The 21040-nt window shown below is 37.2% G+C and overlaps 3 protein-coding genes and 1 long non-coding RNA gene across 7 annotated transcripts; 2 read left to right on the top strand and 2 right to left on the bottom strand.

Annotated features, from left to right (window-relative positions):
• Positions 1 to 117: 117 nt before the first annotated feature.
• LOC105213623 (sulfide:quinone oxidoreductase, mitochondrial) lies at positions 118 to 3983 on the top strand. The gene is made up of 6 exons (XM_011186585.3): positions 118 to 415; positions 2471 to 2576; positions 2646 to 2870; positions 2937 to 3137; positions 3201 to 3410; positions 3480 to 3983. The coding sequence occupies exons 1-6, from the start codon at positions 303 to 305 to the stop codon at positions 3978 to 3980; spliced, it is 1356 nt and encodes a 451-aa protein (XP_011184887.2). The 5' UTR covers positions 118 to 302; the 3' UTR covers positions 3981 to 3983.
• A 469-nt stretch (positions 3984 to 4452) lies between these two features.
• On the bottom strand, positions 4453 to 6144 carry LOC128921805 (uncharacterized). Its single transcript, XR_008471110.1, has 3 exons — positions 6018 to 6144; positions 5875 to 5939; positions 4453 to 5751 (listed from the first exon to the last, which is right to left on the bottom strand). It is a non-coding gene; the product is annotated as an uncharacterized LOC128921805 (long non-coding RNA).
• Positions 6145 to 6258: 114 nt separating this feature from the next.
• LOC105213632 (kinesin-like protein KIF23) lies at positions 6259 to 9780 on the top strand. Its single transcript, XM_011186596.3, has 5 exons — positions 6259 to 6418; positions 6481 to 7230; positions 7293 to 7839; positions 7921 to 8808; positions 8875 to 9780. The coding sequence occupies exons 1-5, from the start codon at positions 6408 to 6410 to the stop codon at positions 9376 to 9378; spliced, it is 2700 nt and encodes an 899-aa protein (XP_011184898.2). The 5' UTR covers positions 6259 to 6407; the 3' UTR covers positions 9379 to 9780.
• A 574-nt stretch (positions 9781 to 10354) lies between these two features.
• On the bottom strand, positions 10355 to 20933 carry LOC105213640 (F-box/WD repeat-containing protein 7). Of its 4 annotated transcripts, XM_029041669.2 has the most exons (9): positions 17741 to 17879; positions 16869 to 17622; positions 16300 to 16808; positions 14134 to 16236; positions 13869 to 14050; positions 13571 to 13796; positions 13225 to 13435; positions 12973 to 13144; positions 10355 to 12897 (listed from the first exon to the last, which is right to left on the bottom strand). In XM_029041669.2, the coding sequence occupies exons 1-9, from the start codon at positions 17837 to 17839 to the stop codon at positions 12786 to 12788; spliced, it is 4368 nt and encodes a 1455-aa protein (XP_028897502.2). In that variant the 5' UTR covers positions 17840 to 17879; the 3' UTR covers positions 10355 to 12785. The 4 variants fall into 4 exon arrangements, with proteins under 4 accessions (XP_028897502.2, XP_011184929.2, XP_011184912.2 ...); XM_011186627.3 differs by lacking the exon at positions 17741 to 17879 and adding an exon at positions 20705 to 20933 and having other exon boundaries at positions 16300 to 17622; XM_011186610.3 differs by lacking the exon at positions 17741 to 17879 and adding an exon at positions 19736 to 20077 and having other exon boundaries at positions 16300 to 17622.
• Positions 20934 to 21040: the final 107 nt, after the last annotated feature.

The following is a 21040-nucleotide window of genomic DNA, read 5'->3' as shown; positions in this document are numbered from 1 at the left end:
AAAGAGGCACGTCGCAGAGCTTTTAGTAGTTAATGAGCGAAATACAGCGAAAAGCGGACGCAAAATGAATAATATAGTGGACTTTAAAAACATAGAAAACTCGTGGACGACACTTTCAAGGTTGATATATGTGCAGATGTTTGTGAAAAACATATTACAAATACGTATACTTTCAGTTGGACACAAAGTTAAAGAATAGTAATACATGTGACTTCGACGGTGAAGGAACAAGTGCTGTGCAGTGCAATAAAAATAATAATAAATATCGTTTCATAAACAATAATAAATAAGTATTAAAGAAAATGTTGAAAGTAATCTCAACTAAAGTACCCGTCGCAGCTGGACGTTATGTGGGCAGTGGAGGCATTGCCGCTCGCACTTTTGTAACCAGTCAAGCGCTGAGAGATCAACACGAGTAAGTAAATATGCATGTTTGTAGATATGTAAGACATATGTATGTATATGTAAGACAGCTAAGAACATGTTAATTTAGGGGTATTCACTAACTTGTTGTTAGGGAAATATAAATTGTGGGAATTATTTTGTGATAATATCCGAGATCGGTGGTTGTTTCTAGGTGAAATAGAGAAACGTATTAAATTCAAAAAATATTATTTTTAAAGTATAAACAAGCATAGATGCTAATCTGTTTAAGCTGGTATTTAGGAAAATTTCACTTTACAAAATTTTAATAAATTTTGCTATTCAAATTATTACAAATTAGAATTCATGTATGATGTAAGTATATATGTACATATGTATGTATATGTACATACATATATCTATTGTGTTTTCACCAAATTAGCAAAAAAAAACAAAATTGGAGATCCAGAAGGAATGGTACACGAGTTGATAATTGTTGGTTGCGTCATTCAGTATATGCTCGTATTTTGTAAGTAAATTACTTGAAGAGCGCTATGCTGAAATCCCCAAAGACAACTCGACGCTCTACTGATAACCAGCATGTATGCAACTAATATATTTGGTAGTGTAGATTATTTGTATGTTTTTATGCAAATTACCAATTTTATGGCTAATATAAATACATATATTTGTATATGTAAACAATATTTTGTGTTTTCCATATTGTACCAGCTAACACATGTACTTTATGACTTCTCAGTATTCAGATAACGCACACAAATACAAATATAAATCAATGTGTTAATTAAAATGAAGTCAAGCGAATTGATATCCTGTAGGGAAAACGAAACGAAATTTGAGAAATTTTAAATTTTCATTTCATCATAGTTAGAATTGTTTCTATATTTCCTGCCGAGGCACCGAATATATTCGGTAGAATATAGTGTTCGAAAATTTTTGCAAGTCATTTCATTTTTTTTCTTTATTATTTACACAAACTTTAAGTTGTAGATATACGCATTCTTATAAATATAAATTGAAATTAATATTAGCCAAATATATAATTAATTAATAAATTTTGCTCATCACTCATGCGCACAAAGTAATCTTTGTTTTCAAAAATTGCGGTGCTCAGATAATTCCGGTTAATGATTTGATTAAAAAGATAGTTATTCAATGCGAAATTAAAATCAGTTACTGCCAGCACTTATTCGATTCGATTGATGCACTCATTCCGTTAGATACTTATATATGGATCAAAAGTATCGGATCCAACACTTAAAAGATAACGAAGCAACTTAGAATTGATAAGTATTAGAAATTTGTAATAAATTGTGTTCATTAGACACCGTCAAAATCGACGCTCAATTACAGGAAAAAAATCGTGTTACCACGAGAAATAAGAATGACCCTCGCGCAATTAAGTTCTCTAAGCAAATTTCTTTATATCCAGACTTGATCCGGACGTACCATGTTTCCTACAAATAATACGCTTAAACCCCTTTCTTTATAGTCCGACCCTGACACTACAAAACGTTCCTTGAGCCTCTCGTTAGATAATGTCGATGACATAATTTTGCTTCATGGTTAGTTTAGGTGCTGTGGCACCCTTTCCCTATCATATGAAAACAAATTTAGACTATTAAGGACAGGCCTTTAAGATCCCAAACATTTTATACCTTTACTTAGATTTAAGAATCGCCTAGATTTTAATGCAAATCTGCAAATTGTTTTCACTACTATATCGGCTAATCGCCGGGGTATTCCAGAAGGAAATGTTGAGAAAATTCCACCCTATCCTTCTCCAAGCAGTTTCTGTAGCTAGCGTCCAGTAAAAAAATTGATTTTACCGAGGGCGAAGAGTTCGCAAGACCACTTGTGATTTACGTTGGGCCGGAAGGATCATGCGAAAGAGCAAGTGCTAGTTACTGTCCAACCCTATAAAACTCCTAACACTTGCAACAAAAAAAAACCTACTTCGTATATTAAATAGCTTGTTCCAAGAGTTGTCTTTAAAATACCTTAAAGAACTTGACTTAACTTGAACTTATAAATGTTATTACTTCAAATTACAATTTCCAAAAATTTCCCTTTATTAAATTCGTAGCTGTCAAGTATTGATTGTCGGTGGTGGTTCCGGTGGTTGCGCGCTAGCAGCGAAGTTATCTTCGAAATTGGGGAAGAACAAAGTGACCGTTGTGGAGCCAGCTGAGGTATGCACCTCACATTTAAAGTCACTTACACTGTGTTCCATATACTATATAATCAAAAACTTCTTATAGCGTCACTACTACCAACCGATGTTCACACTGATCGGAGGTGGCATGAAACGTTTGGAGCAATCCTATAAACCAATGGCAGAGGTGTTACCGAAAAACATCAATTGGATCAAGTCCTCAGCTGTGGAATTCGACCCGAAAAATAATACTGTGAAAACGGCCAACGGCACAAATATCAAGTATGATATGTTGCTATTGGCAACCGGTCTGCAGTTGAACTATGATAAGGTAAGTGTGGGAGAAGCATGCTAAGCTTTGCACCGCTTTAATTATTTTTAATGATAACCTCCACAGATACCCGGCTTAGTTGAAGCACTCTCAATACCAGATGGCAAAGTTTGTTCAAATTACTCACCCAAATACGTTGATCGCACGTATGCTTGCTTGCAAAACATACAGAGTGGCAACGCCATTTTCACCTTTCCCGCATCACCCGTCAAATGTCCAGGCGCACCGCAGAAGATTGTCTACATTGCCGAGCACTACTTCCGCAAGGTACATACACTGAAAGAAAATAATAAATCACAAATTTAATATTTATTATTTATTGATTCTCAGTTGAATAAACGCAACAAGATAACGGTTACATATAATACATCGTTGCCAGTCATTTTCGGCGTGAAACACTATGCCGACGCGCTGTGGAAAGTGGTGGAGAAGCGTGATATCAAAGTCAATTTGCGTAGAAACCTAATTGAGGTGCGGCCACAGGAGGATATCGCGGTGTTCCAAGACCTCGACAAGCCGGAGCAGATTTTCGAGGAGAAGGTATGGATAAATATACACAAATGTAAACGAAATAATAATAACGATAATATTTCTATATCTTATCACTAGTATGGCATGTTGCATGTCACACCACCGATGAGCACTTCACCGGTGTTGGCGCAGTGCAAGGAGCTGGTGAATGAAACCGGTTTCGTTGATGTGGACAAATCGACGTTGCAACATTTACGTTATAAAAATGTGTTTGCAATCGGTGATTGCTCGGCATCGCCCAACTCAAAGACTGCCGCTTCAGCGGCCGCCCAATCGCTTGTCGTTTACAAAAATATGATTGCTTCGTTGAAGGGCAAAGAATTGAAGAGCAGCTATGATGGTTACGCCTCCTGTCCGCTGGTAACCGGCTACAGCAGTTGCATTCTAGCTGAGTTCGATTATAATCTGCAGCCATTGGAAACATTCCCGATTGCACAGAATAAAGAACGCTACTCAATGTTCTTCATGAAGAAGGCTTTAATGCCCACGCTCTATTGGAAACTCATGATGAATGGCTACTGGAACGGCCCGGCGCTTATGCGTAACGCCTTGTCTATATTTAAATTCGGAAAAAAGTGAATATGAAGAGACAGCATAAATGTAAATCATGGTTTATAAATGTATTTGTGAGGAGATAACTGCAATAAATGGTAAGAAGCGCGCGTTAAAGGTGCTAAAAAATATTTAAATATAAAAATTTCGAAATATTTGTGCTACAATTATGTATTATATTTGTTTCAGCATCGCAAAGTGTTAGCGCTGCAGTTTAAACAACTTAAAGAGGTCGTCCAAAAATACTGTAGCAGCCTCTGGAAGCGGCAAAGTGAAGGAGGGAGTTATACAAGTGTCGATTTTTCCAGATATTTTACTGTAAGGAGACGATTAAACTGCATTTTTAATATATTTTTATACAAAATGTTGAATAAAATTGCCCAACTTCTTCTTACATTACAAAGCAAAAGGCATTTAGTTCTTTCTGAAATGATTTGAATCGAGTATTTAAGTAATATTAAATATTTATAAATAAATAAAACAAGCCCAAATAAAGGTAAGCCTACATACATACACATATGTATGGATCTGCATTTAACACAGAGTTTATTAACACAAATCTTATGTGCATGTGCAAATTTTGACTCCAGGATTTCGAATTCGTGTAAGGTGATGTGGTATATCGGTTGTTTGTGATGTTGTTTTATTTAAAATTCAATTGATTTCAGGACTGTTTTTATAAACCAACGAATAGTAGGCCATTGATCTGTCAATATTATGCACATATTTATTTTTAGTAGAAGTACAAAGTTGGAATTCTCGACAAGTGCTATAACACCATAGAACTCCAAGATGTATGTACATATACACAAATTTCTAATACAGGTTAGGGTAATACATTTTGTCCATATAGAAAGAACTAAATATCTATTAACTATATTAATGATAATATTTCGAATAATTATGTCTATTAATGTGAAAAGTATTTTTAAATAATTCTCCTTTTTCTTTTATTATAACTATTAATTCTAGTTATAACGCTAAACGGTGAAAATATGATGAAATTAGTGTAATAGTCGAAATAAATAAGACCCACCACCCTTATGTATAATAAATATATGTATGTATGTACATTTGAAATACATGTGAGATATGCATATATGCTAGTGTTTTCAGAATTGTTTTACAATCATAATTTATCTAACGGCACACTTGTGATCCGCAAAATATGTTGTTGACTCCATGCATATCCATTAACATGCACATATATACAAACTTTCTAGTTGCAGATTCTAATAGCATTGTACACACTCACTGTTGGCATTAAAAGAAACTTGAACCGAATATAAAGTACCGAAATGCTCGCAGGTAAACATGTTTATATCCGTGGATTCTTGTGTCCACGCACATACGAATACACATATGTAGGCTCCGAATTCAAAGCAAATTAACATTTGGAATACAGCTTGCATACAAATGATGAAATTAAGATTTGCGGAAATCGAAATCGAAAAATTAAAATTTGAATTCATATTTATGCTGGTCGCAAATCTATTAGAATATATGCAGATTTTTTCATGTTGCTCAAAATTACTTTTTTTGTGTGAAATTACTTAATATATACACATATGTATGTATTAAAATTAATTACTGCAGATATTATTAATTTATTTCAAAAGAAAAATGGCCATTGTCCAAATTTTGGAGCATGCAAAGTTCTTATATAGTTGAAGGGCCGGAGTCAGGGCGGATGTTCGAGTTGTATTCGTTACTAACTATTAAATACTCTATAGAATAACTTCTATGGTCGACTGATTTCCTCAATAAAACTGATTTCCTCAAGTTCATCGAGATTCAGCTAAAAGCAGAGAAATATCCTTAAAATATTATAGAAAAACAACTCACCCAATCCTTGCGAAATATATGCAACAAAGAAACTAATACATACATATGTCCAATAGCGTAGAATTTGGCAACTTACAAACGCTTGTCTGCTTAACCATTCCCTATGATACTTGAGTCAACATTACAAAACGGATGAGGCTGCTACAATACCAAAATACTCTTTATAGTCCTCTTTTTGCCTAACCAATACTAGATAATGTTCAAACAACTTATATTTACCTTATTTCCGTAGTTGTCCCTAACATCCGATCTTTAATATTAATTTCCTACATATTTTAGAAATACATCTTTACGATTTTTCAATCACAACTTTTGACAAACGCTGGCTTCCTATCCCTCACGAGCGCCATCTACAGGTGAACTATACTCGCATTCACAATTATAGCATACAATTCGTGTGAATTGTTTAGATAAGCAACCCTGTTTCAGCTGAATTAGCGCGTCATTCGAATGACAGCTTATGTTCAAAATAACTGATAGGCGCAAGGACCCAAAAAATCCAGTTTTTGTTTGATGGAATGAAAAATACATAATTCGATTTAATGTGCTTTGTTAAAAATATTTTACACTTCAAATTGAAAAAATAAGAATTCCCATACTAAACACACAATGAAGACAATGTAAGTAAACTCGTTAATCTTGCTAATGTGAAGTAATATATTTTGCTATAATTCTCCTTTAGCGCACGCACGCCATTGCGTCCACCGAAAACGCCACGCTGTCAAACCCATCATAATGAGCGTAAATCTGATCATGATCCCAATAAGCCTCGCGATCCTGTGCATGTTTATTGTCGCGTACGACCATTGCAGTCGGATGCGGACTTGTCCTCTGTAAGAGTAAAAAACTCAACCACCGTGGTCTTGACACCACCAGATCAAGCCTTGCAACATAAACAGGGAGCACAGCGTGAAATGCAATATATTTTCAAACATGTATTTGAACCACACGTCTCACAAGCTGATGTATTTGGTGCTGTGGCACAACCATTGGTAGAGAATCTAATACGAGGACGTAATAGTCTTCTATTTACTTATGGTGTCACTGGCAGCGGTAAGACATACACAATGACAGGAGATTCCCGTCATCGCGGTGTTATGCCCCGTTGTTTGGATGCATTATTCAAAACAATATCAGACTATCAAGCGAAGAAATATATTTTCAAACCCGACAAATTAAACGGATTTGAAATATTGTCTGAAGCAGATGCTTTACTTGAACGACAAGCAGAAATGAATAGACGTTTTGCAGCCGGTGAACGCAGCGCACTAAGGCGTAAAGATTCTGATCCTGAGATTGCTTCACAAGCTTCATGTGATGCAGCACCTTTACATGGGCTGGAAGAAGATAATATGTTTGCGGTCTTTGTTACTTACATCGAGATTTACAATAATAGTGTCTATGACCTGCTGGAAGAAGATGCACCTCAGAAGTAAGATATTGCTTTATTTCAACTGTATATAATTTACATATATCACATATTTGTTTTTTTAGAACTTTGCAAAGCAAAATTATTCGTTCAGATGCCAATCACAATATGTTCGTACATGGTGTGACTGAAATAGAAATAAAATCAGTGGAAGAAGCTATTGAGGCTTTTCAATTCGGTCAAAAGCGTAAACGTATGGGACACACAGTGTTAAACGCGGAATCAAGTCGTAGTCATTCTGTATTTAATATACGTTTGGTGCAAGCACCGACTGATTGCCAAGGGGAGCATGTTGTGCAAGATAAACGCACTATTGTGGTCAGTCAGCTATCACTAGTTGATTTGGCGGGTAGCGAACGTTCATCACGTACAAAAAATACGGGAATGCGTTTGCGCGAAGCTTCGAGTATTAACAATTCGTTAATGACACTACGCACATGTCTGGAATATCTACGCGAAAATCAACAGGCGCCTACAAATAGTGCACCAAAAAAGATACCCTATCGCGACTCTAAGCTTACACATATGTTCAAGAACTACTTCGATGGTGAGGGACAAGTGTCAATGATTGTGTGTATCAATCCACGCGCAGAGGATTATGACGAAAATACGGTAAGGAAAAAAATGAATTGAAATTTTCGAAAATTTAATATTTTGAGACATTTTATTGACGTATTAACTGTGTACTTTCAGCAAGTAATGAAGTTCGCCGAAATGACTCAAGAGGTGCAGATTGCGCGCGCCACACCTATAAAACCGGATCTTGGCTTAACTCCCGGACGTCGAAAGGCCAACAAGCTCTTCAAGATAGCGGTGAACAATCTCAATGACTTGGGACACACCGAAGCCAACAAACTGGATGTGGATATTGGTTTGGTGTACTCACTGGGACCCGGTTTTCCGGATTACAAGATTGATAGTCCTGAAGCTCAGACTGCCATACAAGAGTTGATGCAGTACTTAATGCAACGCATAGAAAAACGAAAAATACTGTGCGCTGATCTAGAGACCCGTTGTGATAATTTCAGAGCGCATCTGATGCAAATGGAAAGAGAGAACTTACAGTTACGCACGGAATTGGCATCATTGAAGACCGTTTATAAACAAGAACGAGAACGCATGATAGCCATGGAGAATAAATTACGCGTACATGAAAGCTCAATTGATGAACTTAACAACAAATTGGGCAATCGCGAGAGACAGATCGATGAACTCACACGAAAATTAAGAGATCAACAAAATCTGATCAATCAAAAAGAGCAAGAAAAAGAGAAGCAAAAGAAGAAATTCACTTCTAAACTAGCGGTGGAGGTGGATAAAAAAGATCGTGAACTGGAGATTAGATTACGCGAGCAGCGCGACAAAATGCGCGAAAAGATGCGCGTACGCGATGAAAAACTACGTCTCGTTTCCAATATTATACAATCGGAGGATATACCCAGTCTGGTGCGTCGAAATAGTAACGATGATATTTTGGACAATAAATTGGCGATTTCCGAGCCGCCATCAGCTACGCGTGCCGAATCTACACAAATAAATAGCGCGCGAACAGAACTGTATGGCACGCCGCGTCATGTGAGGGTAAGTTTCAAAATAAAAAAAACATTGATTTTGAAAAGTATTTTAAATTGTTTATTTCATTGACAGGGCATGGCCGCAGCTAACAATAGACATCGTCGCTCACGTTCTGCCGGCGAAAAGTGGATCGAGCATCGTGCACCCAATCCAGTGCCACTCGGTACCATTCTACAACCATATCTGAAGAATCGTAAATCTGTAACCAAACTCACCGACGCCAAAGAGTTGACGAATCACAAGAACACCAAGTACTGTTTGGTTTCACAAGAGGCCGACACCGATGGGGATGTCGAAACAAAGCTCTACAAAGGTAATGTCATACCAACGTGTGGCGGTGGAGCGCAAGTGGTTTTCGATGACGTAGAATGTTTGAAGCAAAAATCGCCAGTGCCATCGCCAAATCGCAAGCGTCCAAGTAACAGCGGCGGTGCAACGCTTAGTGGTTTGGGTGTTGGCACCTCTTCGGCAATGTCGGCAGCGGCATTCAGTGGCGGCACCAATGCGGCGCAAGAGTTAATGTCGCGTTGTAGCGTTGGCATCGAGGGGCACAATAATAAACGCACCAAAGTGTAGACAAACAGTTTAACCGTCCTTTGATAACTACAATAATAATGATGACGATAAACCATCACGATGTATTAAATTTATTTTTTAATTTTAATTTTTAACAGTTACCACAGTGCATAGTTTAATCCCCCCATATATTTGCAGAGATATTATTTAGTTTCAATATATTGTGGTATTAATTATTCTAATCGTTGTTTACTTAATTAATCGTAACTAAAACTGGCTGAACGGTATTTAATTGTATTTTTTTTTGTTATTACATTTACCTTTGAACTTTGTATTATCACACGGTATTATACATACTTACATATTACTTGTAACTCAATATATACTCGTAAAACCAATGTATTTGCAGGCTTTTAAGCTTTTAAACTGCAAGCAACGAAGTATTTTGAAATAGAAAATAAAAATGAATTTAAAACAAAACAAAGAATTTTTATTTTTGTGATTTTGGATTCAGATTTGTATTCTAGATTTTGACCTACAACCTTTAAGCCGTCTCTGGATGGTTTAGAATTTCGAGTGATAAATGTCTCCATGCGTTCGATTACCAAGTGAACCCTCACCCAACAACATTCCGAAATCTATTGAAAGCATATTTCTTGCTACCACAATAACACTTTGACAATTCAAAACTACCATTTTGACCTTTTCGTAATAAATAAAATTGCATTTGATATATTTTGTTTACATTTACTGTATTTTATTAATCAATTTATGAATTTATTGCGATTATAGATATAAGTATGTATTTGTTGTTGCATTCCATTATAGTATATATGCAATTAATTTGTTTTTAGAGTTTTTAGTATATTAATTATTGGATGCTTTACACTAATAGCTGATACGCATGCGCGCGCGCACAAATCAAGCAAACAACAAGCAGGCAAGCGTTTGTGGCGTCTCCCAGTCGCATGGCGTGATGAAACGTTGAATTGAGATGATTTGATGAATTAATGCTTCATTTCTATATAACTATATGTATATATATATATTTATTTGTATTTATGTATGTACATATATATGTACGCTTGTATATACTGATTATGTTTTGTTGTGAGTAGCCAACACTTTGCTTTTTTTACTGCTTTCGCTTGGCTTGTTGCTGCTGTTGTTGTGGTTTTTATGCGACGGCAAAATTTGGACCTGAACTCTTAATGCATTTTATTTCATACTTGACGCATCGTTTTTTTTTTCTTTTTGCGTTTTGCGTTGTTTTTTCTTATACTTTGTTATACTTAAACTGATACAGTAATGTTATTAAAATATAGATTAGTTACTAATAAATCAGTCTATAATTAAAATTTAATATTCAATTTGTTTGCTTCTTTTTTATGCTTTACTTAATAGATATTATATTAGACGCACACACACACACATACGCACATGAATTGGGGAGGGGGAGGGGGTTACGAGCGCACGAACTTGCAAATGTCGTTGCAGCTTTTAAACAAAAAAAAAAAACAGACACAAAAAATAATAATTTTTATTAAAAACCTTAAATGGTTTTTATGCTTATCAAAACAATTGAATCGAAGGCTTAATATTCTCGCTTATATACTCTAGCTATTGTAGCATGCTGTGAGGCGTGTAGCCTATGCATGTGTGCGTTGCTACACAAAATTATCTTATACATTCAAACTTAGGCTGTATCTGCAATTACTAACTGCGATAGGTTTGCATTTGTTCCAATTTCGTTTAGCTTGCTTTTGTTTATAAATATGCATTCGGATTTTCTCTGCAGAAAATTTACGTAAAAATCATCGGCATGGCAATATTCGTGGCAACTACATATGTACTATACTTATTTTAAATGTAACAAGCCATATTTCAAATTAATCAACTGAAGATACTGACAGCGTGTGTTGCTTAAATGGAAAACGGACTATAACAATTGCTCAGTGTTTACACTCAGAATGCTTTGAACGAAGCTAACAAATCGCGAAAATACAAATTATTTTAATAAAAATAAAAAAAATACTACCTAACAACTGTGTGTGCGAATGTTTGGTTTGATAACACAATTTAAACAAAACTATTAACGTGATGACTCTTAAAACTCGAGTTGTTCAAACAAAAAATAAGCAAAACAGAAATTTACTAATTTTTTTCTGGTTAACAAATTACGCACCACCAAAGCCACAACGGAAAACTGGCGACTGGTGATTTCTGTGGAAGAACATAATTTTCAATTGAAAGTCTAAATAAAATCATTTACAATTACTTCAATGTGTGCATGAGTATGCTTGAAATATTTACTTGTTGCTCGCAAGTAGTTGCTAGTAGTTTCAACCTTTGCCAACAACATAAAAAGGTTTAACAGTACAATAGTAAAGAAAACGGGAAAACAGAAAGACAGCAAGGAAAAACTGCATAAAGAAATTTATATATATATATATTCGTATATATATATATATGTATGTAACTAAAGTGTTGAAGAATCAAACATGTAATTTTTACAACAAATTCAATTGACATTATTTTATAAGTATGTATGTATGTATGTATATAATCGCAAACCAAATCGCTACGCATACTCGTACATGATAAGATTATAAAGCTCTCATTATAAATATGATCTATATTGTTTCGATTATTTTCCACGTTTTCTTTTTAACAGACGAATTCGTTTAAAATGTGTTAAATTCAAACTCGGATAACTTAAATTATTTGAAATATGTAAACATTAAAAATACAAATTAGTTGTACTACTAACACAAAAAATATGTGTATAAATGTTTTTCAATTTGTTTTCCTTTGTATGTGCGAATATGTAAAACGAATTACCAAAATTAAATTTTCTAATTTCTACAATTTTTTCCTCTCATTTTTTTACACGCGATTATAACGGTATATGTATATGTATAATTGCCATAACTTGTTGCGGAGACATACAAAACTTGTATCGATATTGCATAGCAATCAAAAGCTATACCCAACTGGAAGGTATATTCAATGGTTGCTCATTTCTGCATGGTTAAATGAATTCGTATAAGTTCTCTACTAAATTAAGATTAATCTTAAAAAATTTTAAACAAGATAAGCTAAATATTTAGAGCCACTTTTGTGTATGCATATCCTCCAATTAGGTAACGCCTTTCTATCTCATATTTTTCATTTGCAGTGAGGCATTTCTTCAACAACACATGATTAACCATTATTTTCGTACTAACTTAGGAGGTAAAATTCCATCCGAAAGATGTGTGACGCTCGTGTATATTGACATTACAAAAATTTCAACGGGTTTTCGACAATTTCAACGAAATCCGTATACATACATACATGTGTCGCGTTTACCGAGTCTTTTGTGAGGAGTGTACGCTTTTTCACACGCTTATGAATTTCTGCTCCTTAGCTGTTAAATGTTTAATTAGTTATAGTAATTATTTGCAGCAACTTGATGGCCACAATTTCTATGAACATTTTACACAAGCTCCTTCGACATCAAAGTCCAAAACCATGAGTTTGGTTTCTTCCGTACCGTTACGCGAACCGACTGCGCATATTAATTTCGTATCGTTCGCTCTAAACAAACCAAACGGGATACAATACCGTTAGAGTTGAAATATTTTTAAAATAAAAATATCGTTTTGTACATACCTTATGCGCCAGACAACACCACCGGAGCCGCCCGAATCCAATGTGACCAAATTACGTATGAATTCGCCAGTTTTCACATCCCAAAGTTTCACTGTACCATCATCAGAACTCGTTACGACAAAACGTGAATTGAATTGCAAGCATGTTACGGCCGATTGATGTTTATTGGGACCTGCATATATAAAATATATATTTTGATATTATATTGTACAAATTGAACCTATTTTGGTGGGGAAATTGATTTGCACTCACCCGACAAAGTTTGCAAGCATTGCCCTGATGTGATATCCCATACTTTCACCGTGGAATCGGCATTACCAGATACCAAAATATTCTGTCTCAATTCCATGCCGGATGTCAGACTTTGATGCCCCATAAGTATGTGTTTCAAATTACCAGTCTCAACGTCCCAAACGCGTATAGAGGTATCTAGCGAGCCGGATACCACATGTATACCATCAAACTATAAATAGCGAGAGTATTAAATTAATCAATTATCGATATACAACGATATATTTTTATAAACACTAGACTTAAAGATACGGAAATAGTGAAAAATACTTAAATTTCCGTGCTAAAAATAGTAAGAACAAGTTACCTGCAAGGAGTAGACGCGATTTGAGTGACCAGAGAGTGTGTGTAGACATTCCTGTCGCTCGGGATGCCAAATCTTCACCATGTAATCGTAAGCGCCCGACACAATCAACTTGCCATCATATTGCACACAACGCACTGCCGCCAAATGACCCACCAAAACATGCAAACACGAACCTTGCACAATGTCCCACACACGCAAAGTCGCATCGCGCGAACCACTGACGACCCTACATTAAACAGAAAGTCAACATACATGAATGAAGTGCATACTAAACAATGAAAAATTAGGTTGCTCTTACTTATTGCCATGCAAATGCATACAACGCACGGTGGATGTATGCCCCAGCAAAGTGTGTAGACATTGACCGGTATCCATGTCCCAGACTTTTAGTGTACGATCGGTACTACCTGAGATTATTATATTACCTGACATCTGGGAGGACCAGACGCCACCAGTATGACCAACCAGTGTGCGTAAACACTATAAGCAAAATACATGGAAACAACAGCATTAATATGTATAAATATTGAGGTTAGGTTATTCTCAAATAGCAATCAACTTACCCTGCCAGTCACAGCCGACCAAACCTTCAACGTATTGTCATCTGAGCCGGACACTATGCGGTTGCCCGAGAATTGCAGGCAAGTGATAACATGATCGTCGTGACCTTTCAACACCTTCGGGTCGCGTATTGGTCGCGAACGCCAATTCATTTCGATTATATGCTGTCGCATATATGCCGCTTTCCAAGGTGAGGCAATTGGTGGCATATTGCCGGCGCGTCCGCGCTTCGGTCGATCCGTACGTGGCTCCGTGAGTATTTGCGCCTTGCGGCATTTCTCCTTCCACAACAAATTATCGTCACATAAAAAGCGCCAACTGCGACAAGTTTGTGCGGCACGCAGCAAATCTTTCGGCTCCAAATAAGTGAGCACTTGTAATGCTAGTTCGCGCGGCAGTAGCGAAATGAAGTCGCGTTGGAATTGAGGTTCAATCACCTTCATCATGTGACGCACTTGTGTTGGCTCGCAATACTCAATCAAACGGTCGATGGCCATCAGTCGCTCAACGTGTGTCCAACGTTGAAATTGTGTCAGCCAATGCTGTAATTCGGGCGGTGGATTCTCACGTGTGGGTATAATGGAACGTGGTGTACGACGACCCACAGGTGAATTGCTGATTGATGATAGCTGCACCAATTGTGTTGAAGTTGTGGAGGGTTTAGCTACTAAAGCACTAGAGTGGCGTGGCGTTAACGCAAAATCATAAGCTATACGTTTCCTGCCATTAACATCGTCAATGTTGGCGGCATTACCGCTGCTGGTGATTACAGCACTGGCGTTAGCATCCATCAGACGACTGTCATATTTTCGCTTACGCTGCTGCGCGTTAATGTGTGCACAGGTGGTTGTACTCTCCGGCGTGTTGTTAGTGCCGCTATTGCCCACCTCCTCCGATATCGAAACCATTTGTATATAATTTGACAAATCGCCATCTTTGACCGTGCAATTGCCGCTGACATCGCCACCAGCACCTACCGAAGAAATGTCACCGCCATCAATATCTGTCTCATTCAGGCTGGTATTGCTGCCGCCGTGACTGCTATTGCTGGCGCTGCTGCTGCTACTATGAATGCATGTGCATATTTCCTCATCGGATGTGTTTTCATCACAGTCGGCCCATGAAGCTTCATCATTGTAGTCAGCAACATCTTGTGCTGCAGCAGCTTCGGCCATCACCTTGATAGCAGCATTGAACATTTGCTCCGGAGGATGGCTTCGACTCAACTGAGCAACTAAATCAGCGCGACGACGATTTCTGCTTGTAGTTAAATGGAAATTGCCATTTCCTGTACTTTGTGAGCCAACTGAACGACCAAGATAACGCTCATTTGTTTGAGCGCTCGCATGGACTTGACGCAAATTCTTCATGGACGGAGCATAATGACAGCGAGCAGACGAAGTTGAGGGTTGAGCGTCATCAAAAACAGGAATGGCTTCTGATTCTGTGGTAGCTGCAGCTTGTGCAGCATTATCTGCTGCTATTGCTATAGCGGCATGCATAGAACTGGTGCGGCTACAGCCTCCTACTTCTGATCTATCAACTAATACATACGGTAACAGTTGTTGCTGTTGTTGTTGTTGTTGTTGCTGCTGCTGCTGTTTTTGTCGCTGTCCACAATTGATGGTTGTCGATGAACTACTCATAAGACTGTCATTTGAATTAGAGTTTGAGTATATTTCCGCTCCACCGCCTCCAACTGTGCATGCCGAGGCACCTGGCAATGATGAGGATGAAGTCGAAGTGGCAGTCGGTGCCTCTACAATTACTGAAGATGATGCAGACGAAGATAAAGATGAAGAAGATGATGATGCAGTTGAGGAGGACGAAGAAGCTGATGTAGATGCAGACGAAACGGAATTCGTAAATGTTTGTGAAGATGAGGTTAATGATGTCAGACTGTTCTTATTGCCAGTTTGTATTAATTTAAGTTGTGTTTTGGAATTGTTGGCACCTTTGGTTCGATCCTGAAATGATTGTGCTTGCCGATGATGTAGGGGATGACTTAGAGAAGAGCACAAATTAAGTTTGGCAGTAGATTTGGTTAAACGACTGGTGTGTGGGCGACTGCTTGTTGGCGTAGACGCTGGATCCTTGTAAGCGCACTGTAAAAAAGTTAGACATTAATAAACACTAATTATCATCACATTTAAAGCAATAATAAATACCTTGCTGTCAGATGAAACGGCACGGGCAACACCGCTGTGACTACTATTATTTATATTGCTGCTGCTGCTAGGACAATCATCTCCCAACTCCAACTGATCCTGTTGGCCTCCTGAGTTCTTTTGCTGATTTTGCATACACGACGATTTAATCAGCCTTAAATTAAGCATGTTCTTTTTCGCGACGGTGCTATTTTTCAAAATAATACCGCCCGTCAACCTTTGTTCCTCCTCGAAATCGGTGCGTTCTATTGCATCAATCGCTACAATATCAGCAATATTGGGCCTTGCTAATACTACATTTTCATTGCTTTTCGAACTGGAAGGACGTTCATGTGGCTTTTCACTCGTCGTATTGCTTATGTTCATTTTTTTCAGTCGAAATGACATGCGATCCGGAAGTATTTCACCGCCATCAAGTCCTAAAAGTGCTGCGATCACGTTAGATTTATCCTCCGCATTTATATTTCGAGCATTGTTTTCATCAACTTTGTTGAATGAATCTGTTTCATCTGTAAGCATAAATTCATCGCTTAGACGTTTGGGTTTTCCTGTTTTCTCGACAAACTCGCCTGTTTCTCCTCCCACATTATTTAACTGAGCATGATGTTGATTTTGTTCCTCCACCACTGGTGTTTCCAAATAAATTGTCGCACCGTGACCGTTCGTTACAATAACGCTGCCGATTTCATTGCTCAAATGACTATTCGTGCTGTTTGTCGAAAATCGATTGTGCTCATGCTGATTGGAGTTGTCTTCCAAACAATGCTGAATGATATCCTTTTCATCCACAGGCGCTAAGGATTCATCTTCCATTTCCGCTTCTTCCCCTTCCGGCACAACGGCTTCATCGTCATCATCATCATCATCATCATTTATTACAAAAACTTCAGAGACATCGAAAAATTTGTTATTGGTGCGTGTGTCATCCGATACTTCCACCAGTTTAATTGTATCTGTAGAAGAGCTGTCGTCCACTACAACCTCTCGATTTTCATCTGAACTGCTTGGCGGAAGCGAGTTGGACGAACTTATCTCAAATGTTTCCAATACACCTGAAGTAGTAGTTTCGTCGTCCAAAACTTCGGCAAAATCATGTCGTGAATCAACGAATTCTTCCTGCAACAGCGACATTGAGGATGTATTCAAGTTGAAGGAAGTTGAAGGTTTTTGATTCAGCAACAATGAATCCGATTGTTCCTTTTGATCTATAGCGGCAGCAACAACGGTGGTTGTAGCAATGCCTAATGTAATTGAATCAATTGATTTGGGACATGTTTCTTCCATAATATGGTACGACCAGCAGATGTCTCCCAAAATTGTACGCTGTAGTGAAGAAATTGTTTTTGTCAGAATACTTATTGATCATATTCTACAAACTTAAATAATCACGAAAAATAAAAAAATAAGTTGATAATAAATATTATTAAGGTTTTTTCGTTACCAGACACGATTCTAATATGCAAGTGCAGAAATGCGATATTTCACCCACAGCACAGCGATTATGTAAAGCAAAATGAAGTAAATAAAACGCAATATGCATTCATTAAAAGCAAACAAAAAACAATCAAAGAACTCAAGTCTGTACGGACGATGATCTTCTCGCACGAAATTCCCACAAGTATTCAGCAACCATACAACAACACACTACACACACTGTTTGTTTGTGTGGTAAAAACGTGTACTCAAACTCGCAGGCGTTGCGGCGTGCTCAGCTCATCTCGCTGTGGACGGGTAGTGCAAATGCGAATTCAAAAATTCCCATACATACACTACGAAAGCAAAAAGACAGTAAGCTAGCACAACAAAAGCAGTTTAAATTACACCAACAACAAAGGAAAAAAAAACATTTAGTACTACACCATCAATGATGGTATACAACAACAATAGCAACTATGTATACTCAACAACTGATCACAAATAGTACCCATTGTCTCACGTTCAAATGGCGATTCTCATGAGTACATACCATGCACACATACACATGTCCACTTATTTATCTATATAAAAGTACAAAAACAAAATAAAGGAAAAGTAAATAAAGCGAAAATCACATACAAACATACAAACATGTAAACTGCAAAAAAGAATCGGTGGGAAAGACAGTATATAAGCACGCAGCAGCCAGTCAACTGTCGAACAACTAACCAACACACGATCCAACAATCAAAGTGCCTGCTGCCAGCCTGCCTGCCTATATAGTATAAAATGAAAATAACAACAACAACGACGAAATAACAATTTTAAAGATATACCAACTGCATTACAATCAAAAGGAAATCACAAAAGTGCATTAAAGTAGAGTGAACGAGCCGCAACGATCGAGTGTAACCAGAATGAAGACGATACTCAATGGATATGTGTAAATGAGCCGAAACGAACCCTGTCAAAAGGAGGAGCGAATGATCGAGTGATCAACGTAATAAATGAGTCGAATGAACTGCAACCAACTGGTGTTGGCGAATATTGTAAAAGTTGTGAGGGGCAAAGATATACATAAATGCAAAAACAGTAGAGAATCACATAAACGTACATATGTTGATGACCGATGAAACGTAATGCTGCGTGCACCTTGCGGCAAAAATTTCTGCCGCAAACAAAAAATATATACACATATATGTACATACATAGGTATTTCGGTTGCATTCGTCGTACATACATAGACACTGCGGCATGCCAGCTGTTATATTACCGTTTATATACGATCTTTTGTGAGAAATCAACTTTTTTTCGTTTTTATGATGGTTCACGAGAAATTTGAAAGGTTAACACATCTGGAAACCATTCATTTTCAAATCTACTAAATAAATAATACATAATGACACAATTTGATGTTTCAAAATTAGACAAGAAGATGTTAGTCCACATGTAAATATACGGCCTTGTGATGTACATATGACAAAAATTATTATTATTGGATCTTTTACTATATTAATTTTACAAATTGTTTTAGACTTCACTAGAAAAACACTTTATCACATAACCGACACGATATAATTAATTCGGCAATTCTTTTAAAACTAGAGCCACACGTTCATTACACCTCATCAAATGAATTTATTTTTATTAACGTCCGTTACATTTTCTCACCACCAATATAACTATCGTCCACAAGTATATTTAGCGACATTTATGTGTCGGTATGCTCTGCGAACTATTGGGAATCAATGTCCGTGGTTTGACAGCGTTGCACGTACCTATGAAATTGTAAGCAGTTTAGAGCATCTTGCTGTGTCACTTGGACAGTAGAATTCTCACACACTGATTCTTACCTGTGTGAATAAAGGCTGCTAACAAAATGAAGACGAGAAGATGAGCATAGCCGAAAAACTGATACTACATTAAATGATAGTTGCTGGGCGGGCAGAAGTCAGCACCATGACTGTCACAGCTGCGAATGTAAAATTCGAGTTGTGTGTGCATACAAGGGTACTCATACCTTACAGAAAAATGCCGGGGACTGAATAGGATGAGCTGCTTCTTTACACATGCAACGGAAATTGATTACTTGTATAATGAATTTACCAAGTGACATATGATATTTATGCTGGAGTATTTCTAAGTAACAATCTTTTGTATTCAATTATTACAGGAAAATATTTCAAGTAACCACTTTCAGCTTAGATCAACAATTTTTTCAAATCAAATTCAAATATGGTCATATATCCGTTGATATGACACGGATCAACATTGAAACACAATTGCATTTTACTTTGTACTTGTTTAAAATAGAAATGGACTAAAATTAACAACACAAAATAATACAATTTAGCTGCAGTAGCAAATTAAATCGGTCCAAATTACTCAGGAAATGCATAAAGACGACAAACGGGGTAACGACGCATCGAGTTCCGCTGCAGCTAACGTTTTTAAACGGATAAAAAACAAACCATACTACACACATATATGAGCACAAAAAATAAATGAGAAAATGCCGACGTAGCAGAGCAAAGCAGCGACGCCATGAGTTTCACTACTGCATATACAGACATATTGCCACTGGTACTCCACCACATACACAAAATCGCACACGCGCTCGCACCGCTGTTAAGAAACGTCACGCACCCCAAATCAGGAATTTTTGGTTTTTTCTTCTACTACTTTGGCTGCTCCCCACCTTTTCACTGCTGCTTTGCTCTGCTCTGCTCCATTCACGATGCACACACCACACACACGTACAACGAGGACGATTACACTTGCAAATTAACGAAAAATTTCACTGCAAATGGCCTCCACACGATGCATAATAAGAAAATTTCAGAAATTCAGCACATTTTTCCATTTTACATTGGAGAACATCTTCAATGATGATTGCAACTTCTTTTACGTTTCGTTTTATGCCTTTGTTGCTGTCACATAGCACTTTGAAGAATTTCAATTCTTGAAATATAGAAAAGCTTGCTCTCACCTTTCTGTGTACTTCACACGAATCAAATTATTGGGCCTTCACTATCCACCGCGATTGCTACGCCCTTTAGCGTTAATTCAATTATTTTGGTATTATTTAAAGTTTTCTATGCAATTTTATAATGTTAAAATACTTCTGAGTTCTTTCTTGCAAACTGTCGAATTCTTCAGTGAGTGAGACGTATAAAAATTGCCAGCCATTAAAAAAAGACAACTTCGTATTTCTTCGTGAAACCAGTGCATCCAAGTTTAACCGTAGCGTTACCGTATTCTCTAAACTCGCATAACTGTAAAATGAATTCAAGGTGAGCTTTGCCAGCACACGATCAATTTTATT

Source organism: Zeugodacus cucurbitae, chromosome 4 (genome assembly GCF_028554725.1).
Source record: "Zeugodacus cucurbitae isolate PBARC_wt_2022May chromosome 4, idZeuCucr1.2, whole genome shotgun sequence".
Classification (NCBI taxonomy): Eukaryota; Metazoa; Arthropoda; class Insecta; order Diptera; family Tephritidae; genus Zeugodacus; species Zeugodacus cucurbitae.
The sequence above is the reverse complement of the archived record's forward strand: the minus strand, read 5'-3'. Positions and strand labels throughout refer to the sequence as shown.